The sequence below is a fragment of the Pseudochaenichthys georgianus genome, chromosome 16, assembly GCF_902827115.2.
Source record: "Pseudochaenichthys georgianus chromosome 16, fPseGeo1.2, whole genome shotgun sequence".
NCBI lineage: Eukaryota > Metazoa > Chordata > Actinopteri > Perciformes > Channichthyidae > Pseudochaenichthys > Pseudochaenichthys georgianus.
In genome coordinates this window covers 44,591,328-44,613,887 of record NC_047518.2, presented here as the reverse complement: position 1 = coordinate 44,613,887, position 22,560 = coordinate 44,591,328, and the positions used below count along the sequence as shown (strand labels likewise).

Below are 22,560 nucleotides of genomic sequence, written 5' to 3'. Positions count from 1 at the left end.
ACAGAACACTCACAGAGGACAAGCCAATACACAAGACGAACCGACAAAGACAGACAGAAAAACCAGAACTTAAATACACACAAGACTAATCACACAAACAAGACACAGGTGAGGAGGGAGGAGAAAACACAGGGGCTGTGGCCCCTGTGTGAACACAATCGGGTAATCAGACATACCAGGGAAACTAACGACAGGAGGAAAAACACAGGGAAAAGGACCAGACAATAACCCAGGAGGAAAACATGACAGAGAGAACAGCAACAACACCCAAACCTAGACATAGAAATGTGACATGACATGAGAATCGTGACACATACCTTAAGTTGCATATTTTTCAGTCTTATATTTCAACAGTTTTACGACAAACTGTGACTTTTTTGACATGGAAATGATTGTTTAAGATTGACAAACATCATATGTGTAATTCATGGCACAATTCAAACGGGATCGAAAGATATGTTTTCTCTCCATTGACTTCAATACATAATTTTCCCGAAATAAGGTCCCATGGGGAAGCTTTGGGGGTATCTATCTACAGATAAATATGAAGCCTGACAAAGTCTAAATTGCATGGTTTGTTTTGGAACTTGACAATCAACTTTCCTGCAATGTTAACTATGTTGAAGCACTTATTTTAACTGATATTATACACACTAATTATAATCTTATGTATGTAGACAGTATAAGAAATGTGTAGAATACGACAGTGTAATGGTGGAAGTATACACACATATTGATAGATGTCTTGTAATGCACTGTTGAGTAACCTGTGACCCAAGTTTTTCCTTCATTGCATAACTACACTGTTGTGTATATGATATATCAATAAACCTTAGAAAATCTTGAAAGGGATGTGCAAAATAGCAATTATATACAGTCTTTAATTAGTGCGAATGCTGTTTACAGCATTCCACTATAGTACTTCAAAACTTTATTCTTCCCCTTATTATTTCAGCCAATACTTTGGCTCTCCATAACTTCAGCTTATTTTCAGCTACAGAAACCATTCAAATATTAAACTATTCAGCCTGTTCAGGAATCGATGGGAAACCTTCAACTTTTTCAAACTATTTCATACTTTTTGAAATATTCAGCTTTTTAAACTCTTTTTTTACATTGAAGTCAATGGGAAGAGCCTTCAAATCAGCCGATACTTTAGCTCTCCATAACTTCAGCTTACTTTCAGCTACAGAAACCATTCAAATATGAAACTATTCAGCCTTTTCAGCAATTGATAATAAACCTTCAACTTGTTCAAAAATATTTCATACTTTTTGAAATATTCAGCTTTTTAAACTATTTTTTTAACATTGAAGTCAATGGGAGATGCCTTCAAATCCTGTTTTCCTACACTTTGCGCCAAATGCATCTCCTTCCACATAATTTCAGCCAGACCCTTCATTCCAACTTTCAAATGACCACAAGACCTTCAGCTATTCAAACTTGACTTTTACTTTTGATATCTTTTAAACATTCTGAGATATTGAATTTAGTTTGGAGCTTGGTAGAGAGGCCTTTTTCAGATGTTAACATTGGAGTGGATGGGAGCAGCTCGTTAACTCTAGAGTGCTTTGATCTCAAAACAGAGTGCAGGACAGCTCAAAATTCTCCCCCAAAAATGTTTTAAACTTGCCATACTTCCCAAACCCTACACTCCTCAGACATATTTTTTCATGGAAAACGTAGGAAAACCTCTCCTAGGTTGGTAAATAAAAACAAATTAAGAAAAAAAATTAGACAAAATGCCTTTTCAGGGTATGAAGTGACAAAAAGTCCAGCTAGCTCCCAATTGATTCCCTTGTTAAATTGTTCTGGATCTTTCTTCCCAGCAGGGAGAAGTACACTTTAGACAAACTGCTCCCATCTCCACATTGTACACACAAAACCCCAAAAAATACATATATCAGTTCATTGGGGTTCCCTGATGCTCACCGTCTGCTCATTTTTTGATAAGAGCCATAGTTTTTTAACAGGTGGCAAAATTGTCAGATATAATCCTCAATGCATTCTTATGGGACTCAGTGCTGCAGTTGGTTGTCATGGTGTTTCTGCGCAGATTGGAGCCACACACACGTGAGTGACATCATCAGAGCATTCTCTCTCTCTCTCTCTCTCTCTCTCTCTCTCTCTCTCTCTCTCTCTCTCTCTCTCTCTCTCTCTCTCTCTCACTCTCACACACACACACACACACACACACACACACACACACACACACGGTTGGGGGCTGGAGCTATTGGAGCTACTACAACGAGCCGTGAAATTCAGTGAATACACGTAGTTTACAGAGATGCTGTATGAGAAACCAATGTGAGTTTGGAAAATTGCACGATATAAATATATTCTAGTAGACCTCAACAATGGAATTATGATCAGTGGAAATTATAGACCATTTAGTAAGGTAAAAAAACAAAAACAAAAAGACCTCTCAGACGCTCTTCCGCTTACTGGTGTAATAAAGAAAAACAAATGGACCGTAGGTACACGGATTAGGGCGACACCATCTGGTCACAACTTTAAATATGTTACCATGTTTATGTGCAAATAAAGAACTATCACTGGTTCAGAACCTTTTTCCTAAAGTGAGTCTCTTTTCTTTTCTGACATTATGGGTATTTCACTTTATATTAAATACATAACAATAAGAGTGCATTACATCTAATACACTTCACTATGAATCCAGAACAATACAACTGCAGGAGTATGGATACAGCGAGATGTGTGCATGCATTTTGAGCAGATGGGCAAATCCAGCAGAGTGGACCGTGCTGTTCATCCTATGTAATCTATATGTAAAGATAAAAGTCTATATATTTAAGATAAAGCTGTGAAACAATCTCAATAATTGGCAGCAAAAATGTAAGGTTTTTTTAATTGACATAAAAGGATACATGTTGATATAGGAAGTTCTAATATCTTAAGAGAAGAGCTTGAATATTAAAAAACAAACTCTTTTGGCTCCTTCCTGTCTTTCTACTTGGTCTTTCTTGGCTTTGTACTGGCTATCTTCTAGCTCTATTCAGATTTTTGGAGTTTTTTTCTAGCTCTGTCCCTGATCATTATCAGAACCTGAAGGCTCTCTATACGGACTATCTTCTGGTTCTTTTCGGGATCCAGTCCAGTGAATTACACTTTTGTTACTGGAGCAGGTAAAGCATACAACAGATACTTTCAGCATTATCGGAGCACGAAGTGGAAGCTTGGATGATACACAGCGGACTTCTAAACAATGAGCAACCGCAACTTGGAAGAACTAAAGTTGGGTTTTATGTGTTCTAATATTGCAATGCAAACCCATGATGTAATGGCAGTAATTAAGAATAATTGAGTCATTGAATGCTCATTTCAGTAGATTTAATCAAACAAAACATAAACATATTGGAAATGGCCTCAAGACTGTAACCTCTTCACATTCTGTTGAAATGGTCAATTACTAGCCATATCTTACATATTGCTGTTTTGAATCATTAATATGTGGATGACAATTGAACTGGACGATGTAACATCTATTCCATCTGCTGGAAAGAAGACGTATCGCACTGTTGGCATTGTTTAGACAACAAAAACGGAATGAAGCTCTCATTTCATAAACAATATTTGAGTACAGACACCGTCCTGCAGAGAGCACACTACCCAACAGCACTTTTTTGGTCTAGCATCACTTTACAAAACATTTGCATTAAGACACTAAGACTAGCTGGTCCCTTGTAAAGGTGAGTCCACCTTAAATGAGCAGTCGGTGAACAGCAGGTGAAAGGCAGGACACGGGAACTTGGTCCTGAGGAGATGTAACGATTATTAAACAAGAAATAGTCGAGTCAAGGGGTCAAAGAAAATGAAGATTTGTGATTATTAGCGAATCGGTTGCAGGTGTGTGAAATCAAGCTTAGGGAGTTACGTATTACATGTAACGGCATTAGGTCATCAGGATACAAAATAGATGAATGTATTCCCTGACAGTTACAGAAGCAGCTGACGACCAACACACTTATGTCTTTTGAAACGATTATGCCATTTAAATCTTTTCTCACAAACATTGCAGCTCTATTTTTCCTCTCCTGTGTGGACTCTCATGTGTTTCTTTAAATGTACATTCTGTGAAAAAGCTTTCTTACAGACTGAGCAGCTGTGTGCTTTCTCTCCTGTGTGGACTCTCATGTGTGTCTTTAAATTTCCACTCTGTGAAAAAGCTTTCTGACAGACTGAGCAGCTGTGTCCTTTCTCTCCTGTGTGGACTCTCATGTGTTTCTTTAAATCTGCACTCTGTGAAAAAGCTTTCTTACAGACGGAGCAGCTGTGTAGTTTCTCTCCTGTGTGGACTCTCATGTGTTTCTTTAAATCTGCACTCTCTGAAAAAGCTTTCTGACAGACTGAGCAGCTGTGTGCTTTCTCTCCTGTGTGGACTCTCATGTGTTTCTTTAAATCTGCACTCTGTGAAAAAGCTTTCTTACAGACTGAGCAGCCGTGTAGTTTCTCTCCTGTGTGGAATCTCATGTGGTTCTTTAAATGTGCACTCCGTGAAAAAGCTCTCTTACAGACTGAGCAGCTGTGTGCTTTCTCTCCTGTGTGGACTCTCATGTGGTTCTTTAAATTATCACTCCGTGAAAAAGCTCTCTTACAGACTGAGCAGCTGTGTGCTTTCTCTCCTGTGTGGACTCTCATGTGGTTCTTTAAATGTGCACTCCGTGAAAAAGCTGTCTTACAGACTGAGCAGCTGTGTGCTTTCTCTCCTGTGTGGACTCTCATGTGGTTCTCTAAATTATCACTCTGTGAAAAAGCTTTCTTACAGACTGAGCAGCTGTGTGGTTTCTCTCCTGTGTGGACTCTCCTGTGTGCCTTTAAATGCCCACTCCGTGAAAAAGCTTTCTTACAGACTGTGCAGCTGAATGATTTATTTTCAGCACTAGGTTGTGGATCAATGACAGATTCATGTCTATTTTTCAGTGAGTTTGAGCCTGATGCAGGTTCTCTGGCCTCCTTCCAATCAGCACTGTCTTCAGTGCCAGGTTCAGAAGAGTCTCCAGTGTCGTCCTCAGTCTTTGGTTGTAAACTTCTCTCTGGATCTGAGCTCCTGGCTGGTTCTGGTCCTAGACAGTCATCTCCATCAGCTTCTGTTTCCATGTGTTCAGTTTGTCTTTGATGAGGCTGAGAGGACTGAGGTTTCTCTTTATCATCTTCACTCTTCACAGGGTCAGGAGTGAAAGTGGACTTGGTGATCTCAGCCTCCTCCAGCTCCTGAAGCTGCTCTCCCTCCTGACTGATCCTGAGTTCCTCCTGTTCCTGCTTAATGTGTGGGGGGGGCTCTGGGTCCTCCGGGTCCAGACTGGTGCTCCACTCCTGCTGGTCAGGGAGAAACTCTTCTTTAACCACCACCAGCTGCTGGACATCTGCAGGAAACAGGAAACACACAGTCAGAACAAACTGTTAAGTGTTGGCATTTAAAAATCTAATCACCATTACAATGGGAGACATTTTGCAGCCCTAATTAATGCCTGTTTTTATATTTTCACATTATCTTTCTTAGTCCCACCTATTGTGTATTTGTGTTGGCACCTTATGTAGCTCAGCCCCTTTCCACTTCCAGTTAAAACGTTTTTTCTTCTTCTGGTGTAGCACTAGCTGCAATGTAAACAATGAATTGTATTTGGGATCGTTCACAGATACACTACGCCTACAGTAGAAAATTACAATACTCTGTTACAAATAAAAATCCTGCATTCAAACCTTATTTAAGCAAGTATGCAAGTATTAACAGAACATTTGACGACACGTTCTTATGTAAAAGTCATGATGGTGCAGTAAAATGTTCTCCGTCGGTGTTTAATGTATGATGTTTCTTGATTATTCCGTATGTTGCATTTTACTGCTGTACATGTTCAAAGGTGCGCTTGTATAAATGATTATAGATGAGGGAACCTGCTAAATATTAAAATATGTGTGTTTTATATATATTACCAGTCAAAGTTTGGACACACCTTCTCATTCAATGTTTTTTGTTTATTTTAATATGTTTATACTTTGTAGATGAATACTGAAGACATCAAAACTATGAAAGAACACATATGGAATTATCTAGTTAACAAAAAAGTGTTAAAAAGTCAAGAATATGATTTTCATTTTAGATTCTTCAAAGTAGCTCCCTTTTGCCTTGATGACAGCTTTGCACCCTCTTGGCTTCTCTCATGCGGCTTTCACACCAGCGCTTTTCAGTTTCTAGCTCCGAGCGGGAGCTTTTCTGGTTCAGCTCCGGTTTCCCTTTTCAGCTCCCGCTCTGTGCACACCGCCCACTGGCGCCCCAGAGCTGCCCTTGCTGCGTCATGACGTCACCGTTTACATCGCTGATTTGCTCCCAGCGGCAGCTCACAACAACAACAACAACAACTGCGTGGGGTCGATGATCGTGTTGCTTTTAATCACACGAAGCCAGAATAAATTGAATAACGACTTCTCCAACCTTATACTTTTCTCCAGAGTGCCGTGGTTCATTGTTTATTAATGTGTTTCTGCAGCATTTACCGACCGCTGCAGTGCAGCTCTTCCACAGGAGTTTATTCTCCCGTTAGCTCCCGGTTAGCTCACACTGCAGCGGCCGCTCTAAAGTATTCACTGTCCGACTCACACAAGCAGTTGATGCATATCCCCAGTTCCCCTTAGCCTAAGTGAATGTGTGTCAGTCTGAATTGACACTGTTTGGTATCACAACGCTGTTATGAAAGTTTCTCTGGTATAAAACGGGTGATGTTAGCATAGCAACCGAAGCTAAACTGACTACTTGCATCCGATAGCTGCAACAAAACAACACGTCTGCCTCTCTCCACAATGATCGATAACAGCGAACGGATGGTCAAAGTAAGGCACAAATAAACAGAATCACACGAAGCCTGGTTAGTGTTGCCTGACTTTATAAAGTGTGTTTATAGGCACTACTGCTTGTAGGCAGGCATAACAGTCGACCCATGTTCAGGGGAGGTGGGTTTAGTTTCCTGCACGCCTCGACGTAAGAGAGACGTAAGCGACGTCACCTCTTAGCTCCAAAGCTCTTGCCTCTGGACCGACAATTTTTTGGAGCTGGAAATGAAGCGGATTCCGGAGCTAAGAGCCGGCGCAGCTCCGGTGTGAACTGGAAAACCCGGCGCTTTTCAGGCTCTAGCTCCGAGCTGGAGCTGAAAAGGCGCTGGTGTGAAAGGGGCATAAGTCAGCTTCATGAGGTGGAAACCTGGAATGGTTTTCAATTAACAAGTGTGCCTTGTCAAGAGTCAATGTGTGGAATGACTTGCCTTCTTAATGTGTTTGAGACCATCAGTTGTGTTGTGCAGAGGTAGAATTAGTGCACAGTGGAAAGCCCTATTTGACTGCTGTTTTAAGCCATATTATAGCAAGAACGACTCAACCCAGTAAAGAGAAACGACCGTCCATCATCACTTTAAGAAATGAAGGTCAGTCGATCCGGAAAATGTCAAGAACTTTGAATGTATCCTCAAGTGCAGTCGCAAAAACCATCGAATGCTATGATGAGACTGGCTCTCATGAGGACCCCCCCAGGAAAGGAAGAGCAAGAGTTACCTCTGCTGCAGAGGATAAATACATCAGAGTTACCGGCCTCAGAAACCGCAAATTAAAAGCACCTCAGATTAGAGCCCACATAGATGATCACAGAGCTCACGGAGCAGACAATCTTAAAGGTCCCATGACATGGCCATTTCTACTGATCATAATTCCATTGTTGAGGTCTACTAGAATAGATTTACATTGTTCAATGTTCCAAAACCACATTGGTTTCTCATACAGCATCTCTGTATAGTATGTGTATTCACTCTCTGTCCTTGTTACGGTTGCCGTTTCTGTCTGCTCATTAATCTGCCTGCGAGTGTTTTCAGCTGTGCGTGTAATATGTAAATAAGCTGCGCAGTAGCCCTGACGTCATTGGCTGCCCATCCTCTGGTCCGCCTCTGAAGATGGTGATTGGTTTGACGTCATCCAATCGCAGAGCACAGCCGGCGCACACCTGCTGGGGAGGAGTACAAAGGCCGCGGACTATCACCACTCTGGAGGCTCTGTGATGTGGGACAGACGCCTCTAAGCCTCTTGGTGCATTTACTTGTTTGGTTGACATTTAGTGCTTTTGTGTTATGTGTTAAAGTTGTACTGTTTAGCTGCGTGTTAAACCCAGTGCTTCTATGTGTGATAAGACATTACTGTGTACATGTGTAAATAGGTTCCAGGGTAGCTTAACGGTTAGCACCTGTCGATCAGCAGCAGCTGTGGTGTTTGCACAGATTTTTCAGTTACATGTACCACATTTAACGTGAGGTTTTTGTTTTCCCTTTTATTTAATTATGACTCTGTATGATCTGTTAAACTCCCTTTTGGAGTCCTCTGTTTTTTCATTAGTTAAGTTGGCGCCCTTTGGCCATTTTGTTTGTTTCAGGCTGCTTGCCTGCCATTTTGTTTCACCCTTTTACAATAAAGCCATTTATAATTATTACCAATTCCAATCTGGTCGGGACATAACAGTCCTACACGCCTTGTTGGAGCTCCTGCTGCTCCAGCTGACTCAGATAAAGAAATATATGATACATTATGATGTGATATGCTGCGGACTGTACTGTTACTTTGATCCGGTTACTTATGTTGTGGCAGATATTTAATTAAGCTTAATAAACGCTAATGTGATATTAGTCAGATTGCTCTGAAGATGGGAGGTGATATTCTATTAATGTTCACGTTCACACAGTCAGTTGATTTGCCGTCTTTCCTGCTACGGCAGTTTTTCTGTATTTCCTTTCTTCTGTAATATGACTTGATCGCTTTAAACTCCGCACACTGAGCTCTGATTGGTCAGCAGGCAGTGCTTTCACTGAGTTGAGCTCTTAGCCTGCAACCTAACCTGCTCCGGGGCAGGTTAGCTGCACAGCATAAGTTACCATGGAGAGAACCAGCGTCGTAGGACCGGAAACACCGAGTTTTCCCTGAAGTTAGCTCGCTAAGCGAAAATCCTGCTTTGTTGTACAGGCCTCTGGTGGTCCAGTTTTCACAGCTTTATTTTGTTTCCCATAGGGTATTTATTTGATTTCTGGTTAGGGGAGGGAAACTCTGGGTCCTACGGCCCGTGGTGTGGCTGGCTCTGGTTACCTCCTTCTGATTGTTTCTTTTGGCCAGTCCTCCAGACCTCTTTTCGTTTGCCAGATTGCTTGTGTGAGTAAACGGCTGTTCTTCAATAAATGATCGTAATCAAGTGGTTTTTGCGTGTATTATTTTATGTTGCGGGTCTCCCCACGAGCCACTACCACAGAGTAGAGGGCGGGTCGTAACAATAGACATGTATTTTCTGTGTTAGAGTTTTACTCTCTACTGGGTGTACTTTGAGGGTTTGTGACACTACATAACACACAAGGGGATGGGTAATAACAGGAAAAGCATGACATGAGACCTTTAATGCACTGTTCAGAGGATACAGCGTGAATTAGGCCTTCATGGTCCAATTGCTGCAAAGATCCACTACTGAGGATGAACAACAAGAAGAGGAGAATTGTTTGGGCCAAGAAACACAAGGATTGGACATTAGACCAGTGGATATCTGTACTTTGGTCTGATCGGTCCAAATTAGAGATTTTTGGTTCCAACCTCCGAGTCTTTGTGGGACGGACAGAAGGTGAGCGGACGGTTTCTGAATGAGTGATTCCCACTGTGAAGCATGCGTTTGCTGGTGTCACTGTTGGTGATGTATTCCAGAATTCAAGGCATCCTTAACCAGCATGGCTACCACAGCCTTCTGCAGTAGCCAGCAAAATATAAATCATATTCAGGATTTTTTAACACTTTTTTGTTTACTAGATAATTCCATATGTGTTCTTTTATAGTTTTGATGTCTTCAGTATAAATCTACAAAGTAGAACCAATTTAAATAAATACAAAACTTTGAATGAGAAGATGTGTCCAAACTTTTGTTTGTCTAATACTAGTGTATATCTCTCTCAAAATATATATTCTGTGTATATATATATATATAGAATATATTATAAATACATGTTGGCAATAATTGATTGATGAGATTTTACATTAATGTTTTAATTACCTAATGACCTTTGTACTAGTTCCCCTATTCTTTAACAAGTAACATTTTAGATGTGTTTAATTTATTATTGAACATATTTATTCATTGATTTCTTTATGAATTATTCTCGCGCAATTTGAATTAATCTAAAGTATTTATTTGTATTTGCTTTTTCACATTTAAAAAGAAAAGGTGAATAAAGAAGCACATTAAAACTAAATTATCAAATTATGTCACATTTAACCAACTAGTGCCTACATGTAGGCTATGGGTAATATTTAAATCAGTAAATTAAATGGCATATTATTCAATGTATGCATTTTAATAAATATATTTATTTTTGGTAGGTTTGCCCTTCCGTAATACATTTTAAATATCACAATAAAGTACGTGTCTAATAATACTTACATACTTTTACTTAAATAACATTAACGCAGTACTTTAACTTGTAAATCAAATCAAAGTTTATTTATAAAGCATATTTAAAAGTGATTTTTGGTCGGGCCAAAGTGCTGTACATGTAATAAATAATAAATAAAATCACATAAAAACACATTACTACAATCACAATAAAAGACAATAAATAAAAAAAACAGATATATAAAAAACAGGGAAAAGTCAGGAGTCGTGCTCCGCTCTGACTAAAAGGCCAGGGAGAAGAAGTGTGTTTTAAGAGTAGATTTAAAAACCTCTAGGGCAGGGGTCTGCAACCTTTTTGACCAAAAGAGCCATTTTGCTCCTTTTTCCAAAACATTTTTTTGTCTGGAGCCGCAAAACATATTTCATAGTTTTTTATTGTTATATCAGACAAAAACTACAGGTTTTTTGCATTTATTAGGGTATTTATTACATGATATAAAACTGTTAACCGCTAATAAGAAACAAAGAACTCTTATAAGGAGAATTACAAATAATACACAGGCCTACTTTAAAATAAATTAAATACAGCACTTGGGGAGTCCTCTGCACATTTGAAGGGAGAAAAAATATTATTAAAATGGGCCCATTTTAAAATAAATAAAACATATAGCTGCACCCTAAAAAGAGTTAAAGGTAGGGTAGGTCAGAATGGAGAAACCAGCTCGAGTGCGCAAGAATTTGAAAGTACACAACCGGAAAACATATGACTCTTCCTTCAGACTTTCTTACAGAGTCCCTCCTCCAAACACACGAATGCGCACATGACCAATGAGGGCACAAGATAGGTTTGTACACAGATGGAAGGCTGACAGGCAGGTAGGCCATCCAGTTATTTTAGCCGGGCCGGCTCAGTAGTGATGGGAATTCCGGCTCTTCTTGGTGAGCCGGATCATTTGGCTCGGCTCACCAAGAAGAGCCAGCTCTTTCGGCTCCCAAACTGCTCTTCAGTTTACCACATTTAATTAAATAAAATGTAGCCCTGTTTTGACTAATGATTTATATGTGTACACTAGGGGTGTAACGGTACACGTACCCATACCGAAATTATTCAGTACGGGCCCTTCGGTGTACCGAACGAATATAACGTTAAACGTAAAAAATTGAGAACGTGAACAACTTCTTGGAAGTAATCTCAGGTGTTGCGTCGCAGCATTCAGAGTAATTTGCTCCCATTGTGTTCAACGCGTCATAGAGCAAGCAAGTCATTTCATTGGACGAGCTGGTCAGAGGGATGCGTTCAAATGTAGTCAGTAATTTGAGGAACTGTCGAAATGGCGAACGCAGATAAAGTTGAGCTCGAAAATCCTCCAGCATCATTGAAGTCTCCGGTTTGGGAACATTTTCGCAGTTACGTACAAGGATGACGGACAAAGACAGGTGGACCGAACCAAAGCTGTTTGTCGGCATTGTTCAACTAAAATTGTTTACGCGGCTGGCAATACATCAAGCTTGCACACTCATTTGAAAAGGCATCACCTGAACGTGAATATCACCGGTACCAACAGACTGAAGTGCAAACCCAACTCCCACTAGCATTTAAGCCTCCACCACTCGCAAAAACATCAGACCGAGCCAAAGCTATTACAAACGGCAAATATCCTTATGTTGCCATGTTAGCAAAGCGCTACCTGACTGTATCTGCTACCTCTGTCCCTAGCGAGACGGTATTCTCCACAGCAGGAGACATTGCTTGTGCCAGCAGATCTGCCCTTTTGGCAAGCAATGTGGACAAGTTCATCTTTCTTTAAAAAAACATGAAAATACAATGACAAGCAAGTCCTAATGTCAAACTGGCTGCTTAGGTAGTACAGTTCAAATACAGATGATTTCAGTTCATCGAAAAGCTGCACCTTAAAGTTTATTTTATTATATTTTATATTTATTTGAGTGAATATTCACAGTTTAATAATAATTAAAAACCCAAAACTAATAGTTTATGTTTTGTGAGTAGGCCTACTAGTACAGTAAAGTTCAAATACAGATTATTTCAGTTCATCGAAATGCTGCACCTTAATGTTTATTTTATTATATTTTGTATTTATTTGAGTGAATACATTATTCACAGTTTAATAATAATTAAAAAAAAAAATATGTTATGTTTTGTGAAAAAAAATTCTGCTGTACCGAAAACGATCAAAGCATTTAATATATTCATTGCTATCGGGACGTTAAAAGCATTCCATGGAATATAACAAAAAGTGTTTTCTGAAATAAACCCCATGGAATTATGACTGAAGATCGTCAGCTGTTGTTCCTCGATACGTAAAGGCTGCACCACCGTTGACAACTTCTCTCTACATATCAAACATACCGGTAAACCAGCATCGTTTGCTGTGAAAGCATATAACTCTGTCCACACAGAATTAAATCCTGTGTTCCTCCGGTACCTTTCTTTGATTTTTCCATAGTTTGCTCATCGAGCCGGGGGTCAGGTTATTCGCCTCCAAGAAAAGGCGCTCGCGCGGGACCATAGCAGGATGTGACGCATATTTTAGTTGACCTAATTAAAACCGTTTTGTTTTTTATTTATGTGTCACAGTATCACCTCAAAATTCAAGATACGAAACATTTTCAACCATGCAACAAAATATAAATAGTCCAAATCCTTTTATTTTATTTCCTTCTTATTTTTGTCTAAACTCAAGAGAGCCAGAGCAGAGGGCTTAAAGGGCCGCATGCGGCCCGTGGGCCGCGGGTTGCCGACCCCTGCCCTAGGGTCTGGGCCGACCTCACATGGAGGGGCAGAGTGTTCCAGAGCCTAGGGTCAGCTGCTGCGAAGGCTCGGTGCCCTCAGGTTTTGAGCCTGGTCTTGGGCACTATCAGCAGCTCTGGCTGGGGTGTAGCGCTGGAGGGGTGTAGCGCTGGAGGAGTTCAGCTATATAGGCCGGAGCCAGCCCATTTAGGGCTTTAAAAACAATAATGGAGTATTTTCACAGTGTGGTGTTTGTACTTTTACTTCAGGATCTACTATGTTAAGTGTAAGTATTAATATGTCAGCATGTAACTGCACTATAACTGTTCCAGAGTAAGAGGGCGCTATAGGCGTAAGGAGGCGCAACTATTGTAGCTGACGTTAGGTATCAGGTATAAGGAATTTTTCCCTCCCCTTCTATCTCTCTCTCTCTAGCTCTCATGGAGAGCAGGTCAAGTGGTGCAATGCACATATGAAAATAAACCACGCCAGTTAAGGCTAAAGAAGACCTCGTCGTCATGACCAGTTTATTGCTATACATGTGACTCTGTCAACAGGTTATGGGCCCAGATCACGGAAGAGCGAAATAACGATAGCTAGTTAGCTGAAAAGTTTAGGCTAGTTTAGCGGCGGGAAAACCGCGGGACGCTAAAGCTAAGCTAACGGGCAGCTAAGCTAAGCTACAATCAAAAGATGGCGACCAGAGGCAGAAGCAAGTGGCCCACGTTTGACGGAAGGGCAGAAGAATACGAGCTCTGGGAAGAGCGGATGTTGTGCTGTATGCACGGAGTGGGGCTGAAAAAGACAATTTTGACGGGCCTCACGGGAGAAATAACGGAGGCCGCGCGAGCCCTGGATACTAAGCTGAACGCCGACGCATACTGCGAACTAGCACCACTCCTAGACAACACAAGCTTGGGGCTGATATTCCGGGACACAAAGGACAAAGGCCGAGAGAGTCTAAAAGTGTTAAGAGAACACTACATCGGCAGAGGTAGGCCCCGGATTGTATCCCTGTATATAACATTGACCGCGCTGAAGAAAGCTAACACAGAGACTGTGACTGAATACGTCATCAGGGCGGAGCAGATCATCACGGCGCTCAAAAGTGCAGGAGAAGCACCGAGCGATGGACTAATGATGGCGATGGTTATGAGGGGACTACCGGAGATGTATAAACCGTTCACACTGTTGGTGACGCACGGTTCAGCGGACATGTCGCTGGGGGAGTTCAAGGCCAAGTTGCGGAACTTCGAGGCCTCAGAAGACTCAGACCCGGTCGCCGAGGAGGCGGGAGAAAGGGTAATGAAGGCCCGGGCAGCGCCAAAGAAAAAGACCGGACCCCCGACGGAGATGGCGTGTTGGCGATGTGGAGAAAAGGGTCACCGAAAAGATAATTGCACAAAAACTGTTTGGTGTTGTTTCTGTAAAACTTCGGGACACGCAGACAGAGTGTGTAGAAAGAAGCGCGAACAGAGCGCTCGGTACGCGTGCGTGCAAGATGGCGGCAGCGGTGGACGTGAGGCGAGTCGAGACGACGCCCGGAGAGCAGCGGGAAGAGAGGACTTCACCTTCGGGGCGCAGACAGCATACGCCAGCCGGTCAGCGCAGCAGCAGCAGGCCCAAAGGAAGGGACTGATCGTGGACACAGGTGCGTCGTCCCACATTATCAACGACAGGAACCGATTCAAGAACTTTGACAGCACCTTCGAGCCGGAGAGACACAGCATGGAGCTGGCAGACGGGAAGCACACTTTCGGGTTGGCGCACGGGAGAGGAGACGCACAGGTATGCCTCATAGACAGTGAGGGGCGCCGGTGTACAGTGACGTTGAAGAACGCCCTCTACATACCCTCGTTCCCCCAAGAACTATTTTCTGTCAAATCTGCTACTGCAAATGGTGCCAAGGTGTTCTTCAATGAAGGTAACGCTAGTCTTGTGGAGCCTGACGGTACGAGATTTAACATTGAGGTGTACAAGAGAATGTATTATCTACAAACAGAATGTAATGAAAATGATGTGTGTAATGTCAGTCATGATATTCAGACATGGCATGAGATCATGGGTCATTGTAATTACGAGGATATACTGAAGCTGCAGGCGGTAACAGTAGGCATGCACATTAATGGTGAAAAGCATAGACCTAACAAAGAATGTGCTGTGTGTATAAAGGGAAAGTTCACTCAAACAAGGAACAGAGGTCCCACAGAAAAAGTAAAGACACCACTTGAGCTAGTTAACACAGATCTAGCCGGTCCAGTAAATAATGAGTCCATAGGTGGCTTTAAATATATGCAGTCTTTCACAGATGTGTATACAGGGTAGGGATGCCAGCGATTATTCGATTATTCGTTACAGTCTCCATAATCGAATATTATTTTTAAAAATCGATTTTATTTATATATTTTTTTTTTATTATTTATGTTTTGTTTTTTTTCTGGCTTTGTTTCAACCAAAATATATATAAATATATATATGCTAATAATAGTAATAGTATTAATAATTTTAAATGGCCATTGGTCACACCACCAGTTTGTTTTACTGTAAACTTGGAGGAAGCCTGCGTGCAGACTGCTGCTGCAGCACGCTACACACCGACCCCGCCCCCACCCCCCCTCTCCCTCACACGTGCGACTAAAGATGAACAAAGCGGCAGCCGGCAGGTAAAAAGAGTTCCTCCTTGTGGAACTACTTCGAACATACAAGTCCAAAGGAAGTTAAATGCAAGTTCTGCGAAAAGACGTTGGTCTATCACAACTCAACCTCAACAATGCGTTCGCATTTGAGTGCGAAGCACGCCAAAGAGGTTACAGAGAAAGACGCAGCACAGCTGGCCATTTACAACTTCACTTCAAGGCCACGTCGTTGTGATGACATGCTTGTTTGTTGTTTGTACTGTTAAACATGTTCTAGTAAAGAAAACAACGGAATTCCTTTTGTCTGAGTTTTTTTTTTTTTCTCCCGTGGGGGGGGGGGGGGGGGTCATGTTATTTAACTTCAATTTACATGCATACGACACACCTGGAACAGCATGATGCCGTTATTGTTATGTCTTGACTGTGCAATAAAACAAACAAATTGGCAAAGCTTTATTTATTGTGTCCCACCCCAAATTTGCAGAATAGAAGAATGTGAGAGCAGACAGGTGTCAGTGGTTGAATTTATCAGAAACACAAGTCTTACACACATAAACACAAGTAATTTATCATGTCATTTGTTTTAGATAAATAAGGGAAAAACACCAAACAAGGGTTGATGTCCTTTTCCAAAATCAGCCTGAGGGGGTAATATATAATAAATACATAAAGATAAAGTCCATTGTTATAATGGGGTATTTTATTTGTAAATTACCCTTATGAACTCCATCATGTCTGAGGTCGGAAAGTAAACAAACGCCTCATACAGCGGATGGGCTTTATACCCCCTCCCCCCACCGTGTAGTTCTTCTTCTCTCGTTTTTTTGTTGTACTCGCCGTGAAGTGGTTTTGCGGCCTGCCAGTAAACCCAGAGAAGAAGAAGACGAAGTGACGTCAGCGTAATCGTGCCTCAGGGAAAGTACTGCGGTATGAATGCGATTGGCACTAGCCCCCTGGCGGATTTAGTGCCGTGGTACTTTAGTGGTACTTTAGTGCCGGCACTAAAGTACCACAAGTCCTGCGGTGTGAAAGCGGCTCATGGTTTCATGGAAAACAAAGAAACAGCCCATTTGTGAAGCCGAATATATGGCTCTAGCCTTGACAATACAGGAATGTATTTATCTGGAACAACTGCTGGAAGGAATGGATACCTATGTATATAAGAAAACTGTTGTTTATGAAGACAACCAGGGAACCATTGCACTTGCCAGAAACCCTGTGTGCCGACAGAGGTGTAAACATGTGGATATAAAATATCACTTCATTAGATCTGTCATCGGAGAAGAAAAGATGACACTGGTTTACTGTCCTACAGATGACATGGTTGCAGACGCTATGACCAAGCCTGTCTCCAAACTGAAATTGAAAAAATGTGCAGGGGTCATGTTCGGTGTGTAAAATATTGCCTATTATGTAATATTGACTGCCATGTTCTTTTGATGTTTTGAACTGTTATTTTTCTTGGAAAAGTTGTACAGTATACACGTCATTCATACGTGGGAGTGTTAAGTGTAAGTATTAATATGTCTGCATGTAACTGCACTATAACTGTTCCACAGTAAGAGGGTGCTATAGGCGTAAGGAGGCGCAACTATTGTAGCTGACGTCAGGTATCAGGTATAAGGGATTGTTCCCTCCCCTTCTATCTCTCTCTAGCTCTCATTTGCGGCTTTCACACCAGCGCTTTTCAGTTTCTAGCTCCGAGCAGGAGCTTTTCTGGTTCAGCTCCGGTTTCCCTTTTCAGCTCCCGCTCTGTACACACCGCCCACTGGCGCCCCAGCCCTCTGCTGCGTCATGACGTCACCGTTTACATCGCTGATTTGCCCCCCGACGGCAGCCATTACGGCGCTCACAACAACAGCGTTGGGTCGATGATCGTGTTGCTTTTAATCACACGAAGCCAGAATAAATTGAATAACGACTTCTCCAACCTTATGCTTTTCTCCAGAGTGCCGTGGTTCATTGTTTATTAATGTGTTTCTGCAGCATTTACCGACCGCTGCAGTACTGCTCTTCCACAGGAGTTTATTCTCCCGTTAGCTCCCGGTTAGCTCACACTGCAGAGGCCGCTCTAAAGTATTCACTGTCCGACTCACACAAGCAGCTGATGCATATCCCCAGTTCCCCTTAGCCTAAGTGAATGTGTGTCAGTCTGAATTGACACTGTTTGGTATCACAACGCTGTTATGAAAGTTTCGCTGGTATAAAACGGGTGATGTTAGCATAGCAACCGAAGCTAAACTGACTACTTGCATCCGATAGCTGCAATAATACAAAACAACACGTCTGCCTCTCTCCACAATGATCGATAAAAGTGAACGGATGGTCAAAGTAAGGTACAAATAAACAGAATCACACGAAGCCTGGTTAGTGTTGCCTGACTTTATAAAGTGTGTTTATAGGCACTACTGCTTGTAGGCAGGCATAACAGTGCTCCCCCATGTTCAGGGGAGTTGGGTTTAGTTTCCTGCACGCCTCGACGTAACGGCCCGTCTACACTACAGCGTCGACAGCGTCGAAAGCTCCAAGCTGCTCCAAGCTGCCCATTCACTTTCAATGGGGTGTAGGGCTGCACGATTCTTGCTCAAATGTGAATCACGATTTTCCTCCATAAGAATTGAGATCACGATTCTCACACGATTCTCATCGTTTCAATGAAAATATTTATTGCACTCTTACTCTTAGACGTCACGTGAGTACAATGAATTTAAACAGACAACATTTGTCTCTCTTGTAACAAAAACATAACTTTGTCTTTAGTCTGTAGTTGCTGAATACTGAACAAACATTACTACATTCAAAATGTGGAACCTGGAGCCAACTATTGTGGCTTTAAACAGACACCATCAACATCAAAGTGCTGGACTTAAATCCAAGTCTCAGTTTCTTGTAGCAAAAACATAGAGTAACTAAAATGAATTTGACAGCCAACTACTGTGGCTTTAAACAAAGTGCTTGACTTAAACTCAAGTCTCTCTGGTAACAAAACATACAGTAACTAAAATAAAGATATTGCTGCTGCCTGAGTGCTGAACATAAAAAATAGAATTTTGCAGCTTTATAATAACAAAATGTAAACTTTGCAGTAGCACCTGTCCACAGTGACAGGACACCCAACTACTGTACAACAACACCAACCTGTTTGTTACAGGGAGGAATGCACTTCAGTTACTCAAAATACCTCACCACAGTGCTGAATATAAAAACAAAACAGTCACAGCTTTAGAATAATAATATAAAAAAAGCCTAGCCGGCTAGCACCCAGTTCAACTACTGCACTTAAAGGTTCTTGTACTGAAAAAACATAAACTTAAACAAAGTGCTAGACTCCACTGAGTAGTAATGTCACTGAATCAAAAGGATTAACTTAAATACTGCAGTCAGTACTGAATATAAAAACGGAACAGAACATAAAGTTACAGCTTCAGAATAAATGTAAATAAAGCCTAGCTGCCTAGCTACTAGCACAGTCCATCTACTTTTTTCGGCACAAGCACAACTTCCCTCTCACTCTCGCCAGAGTCGCCACCGGGATTTTCATCGGTGTTGTTGTCATTGTCCTCGACCTCCTCGTCACTCATTTCTGTGTCACTCATTTCTGTTTTTCCTGTACTACTAGTCGCTCTCGTCACTCTTTGCTAATCAGTGCTAATGCTAACGCTTCTGTAAACATACTGCCGGCTCCTGCCCTCACGTGCTGCAGTCAGTGAGTGTTGCCAGGTATACTTATTATAAGCCACATTGGGCTTATCTTTCTGTAAAGTTGCTTGGTAGTAAGTAATAATGGTTGTTGCGGTTGTGAGCTTGTAGACCCGACATATATAGGTTTAAAGTGCTCATGTTCTTTTGCGCTTGTTTTCATAGACCTGGTTGCTTATTCCTTCCGCAAAAACTGGCAACACTAGTGGCTGCAGCGTTAACACTGCATGAGAGGAGGAGAGACAGACAGAACACTACCATTTGGATGCGATCATGGTACTTTAATGTTAAATGTATAGAGTATATTTGCTTTACATCGTTTAAGTATGATTGACATTGCAAGTTGGTATTATTCAGTAGCAAATTAATAAAAAAATGTAAAAATCCCACAAAAAAAAAATCAGCTTGACGTCATAGGATCGCCGTAATTTAGAAATGAGATCGCATAGGTGTCTGAATCGAGATCACGATCTTTTTTCGATTAATCGTGCAGCCCTAATGGGGTGACGTCACGTAGCCGCGCTTTTTCGCCGAACTGAATTGTGGGTAGCAGAGCGAGGCGTCTCAGGCGTCCCAGGCGACCAGAAGTTGAACATTGTTCAACTTCTGGTCGCCTGGACGCCGGAGTAGCCAGCGCCAGCCAATCAAATCCCGTTTCCCAAAATCTGACAGCTGAAGCGCTAGCCAATCAAACCGCGTCTAAGCTGGGAGAGATATCCCGCCGTTCATTTCTATATTTCAAAAAAAGTCGGAGGAGAAACTAATTATCGCCGTAGCGAATCACCCGGTTTTGTATGACCAGACCCTCTTCACCTACCGGGATACAAACCGGAGGAACCAGGCATGGAGGGAGGTGGCAGAGACAGTGGGGAAACTGGTAGGTTTTCGCCTGTTTGGGGAGTTTATATATATATTGCTCGCATAAAATCCCCGGGGGTTTTTGCTTTGTATGTCGGGGGCGGGAGATTCATGTGATTGGTTGTTGGCCATGTTGCTTGAATAAAATCCCCAAGCTCCAGACACGCCCAGCTCCAAGCTATTTTTGGAGCTGTAGTGTGGACGCTCCGTAAGAGAGACGTAAGCGACGTCGCCTCTTAGCTCCAAAGCTCTTGCCTCTGGACCGACAATTTTTTGGAGCTGGAAATGAAGCGGATTCCGGAGCTAAGAGCCGGCGCCGCTGCGGTGTGAACAGGAAAACCCGGCGCTTTTCAGGCTCTAGCTCCAAGCCGAGCTGAAAAGGCGCTGGTGTGAAAGGGGCACATGGAGAGCAGGTCAAGTGGTGCAATGCACATATGAAAATAAACCACGCCAGTTAAGGCTAAAGAAGACCTCGTCGCCATGACCAGTTTATTGCTGTATGTGACTCTGTCAACATACTACCTGCAGCAAGTGCTGATAGAGGGTCTAACGTGTTATTAATGTGATAATAAAGTGCTACTCAAGAGTGTAAAGTGTTCATTAAGGGTAAAGGGAACAGACCTGCTCTGTGTATCCGAAGCCGAGCGTCCAGAAGTTTCTGGAGTCTCTTGTTCTCCTCTTTGGAAAGAGACAGCTCCTCCTCGTACTCGGCTATCGTTTTTTCAAACAAAGCAACTATCTCTTCAACAGCAGCAGTGAGTCGTTGCTTCTTCAACGACAGCAGCATTTGGACTTTACTCATGTTTACTAGATCACCTTTTCCTGCAAGCTCCGTTAAACACACTGTTTCTCTCTCCATCAAACTCTCAATCTGACTGGCGTTGCTAACGTGTTTCCAGCTAGCATGCTAAGCTAGCTCCTATAGTCCGAGGTAAACACTCCAGAAAAAAGAGCAAACAGTCCATTCAGAGGTTTATCCAAACACACAGATGATGGATCAGTAGTGCTGGAGCTCACACACACTTTCTCAGGAACACAGAGAGAGAGAGAACCGTAGCGACGAGACACCGTTACCGAATAAAATGTGGGACGAACAACTGGTGATATCTTCTTCTTCTCTTGTTTTTGGCGGATTGCAAACAAATTAAAAAGGTGCATACCGCCACCTACTGTACATGAGTATGAATCATCACATCATTCCAACTCTTTAACCTATGATCTAAACAAAATTAAATTAAAATAAATCAATCAATAAAACCATGAAATAAATAAAAAAAAATACAAATCTATGTTCTTTCCTGACCTAATGTTAAATATTTGTCCTACCCCAGTTTCACTCAATAATTTAAACAGTGCCTTTCTGGTAGCTCTTACTCCCTCTCCTTTTGTTCCCAAAACACCAACCACACTCCATTCCCCTCTGCCTCTAAAACTTTAGCCTTTAATTGTTCTCTTTCCGCTTTATAGATGTCACAATGTAACAAGATATGTTCACATCTTCTTTTACTGCACAGTTCCCACACTTGTTACTGTCACTTTTCCCCATGATATACAGCGTACTATTCAAAGCGTGTGAGTTATTCTGAGTCTAGCCATCATGATTTCCTCCCTTCTGTTTCTTTCTTTATGAATATTAATTGTAATTGTACTTTGTACTTTGTGATAGTCCTTGCCTTTCTGGTCTTTCTCCCACCTTTTCTGCCAGATCTCCATCCCTTTTTTCTTAATCACTGCTTTTCCTTCTCCAAGTTGAACTGGTAATGTTATTTGCTTTTGTAGTGCACTTTTTGCTAATTTATCAGCACACTCGTTCCCTTCACCCCCTCATGTGCACTTGTTCCCGAGATCTATACCGCCTCTGTGCAGTCTTAACAGGCTATGATTCAGTTCTATGAGAATGTCTTCTCTGGCAGTTGTTGTTGATTGTATGCTTTGTAATATGGAAAATGAATCTGTACATATAACCACCCTATCTGGTCTGACCTCTTCAACCCACTGTAATCCTATTATTACAGCAAGCATGTCTGCTGTATACACTGATAATTGATCAGACGCTCTTTTTAAAATAGATATTTTAAAGTCTGGGATGTATATGCCAACTCCAACACACTCTTCCTTGTTCTTAGAACCATCTGTATAAATGTGTAGGAAATTGTAGTACTTTTCGTTGAGATACATACTTGTTATAATTCCCAATTCATTAG

The 22,560-nt window shown here is 41.8% G+C and overlaps 1 protein-coding gene across 1 annotated transcript; it reads right to left on the bottom strand.

The window, feature by feature from the left end:
* Positions 1–3,351: 3,351 nt before the first annotated feature.
* LOC117460948 (zinc finger protein 583-like) lies at positions 3,352–21,469 on the bottom strand. The gene is made up of 2 exons (XM_034102596.2): positions 20,978–21,469; positions 3,352–5,384 (listed from the first exon to the last, which is right to left on the bottom strand). The coding sequence occupies exons 1-2, from the start codon at positions 21,213–21,215 to the stop codon at positions 4,042–4,044; spliced, it is 1,581 nt and encodes a 526-aa protein (XP_033958487.2). The 5' UTR covers positions 21,216–21,469; the 3' UTR covers positions 3,352–4,041.
* Positions 21,470–22,560: the final 1,091 nt, after the last annotated feature.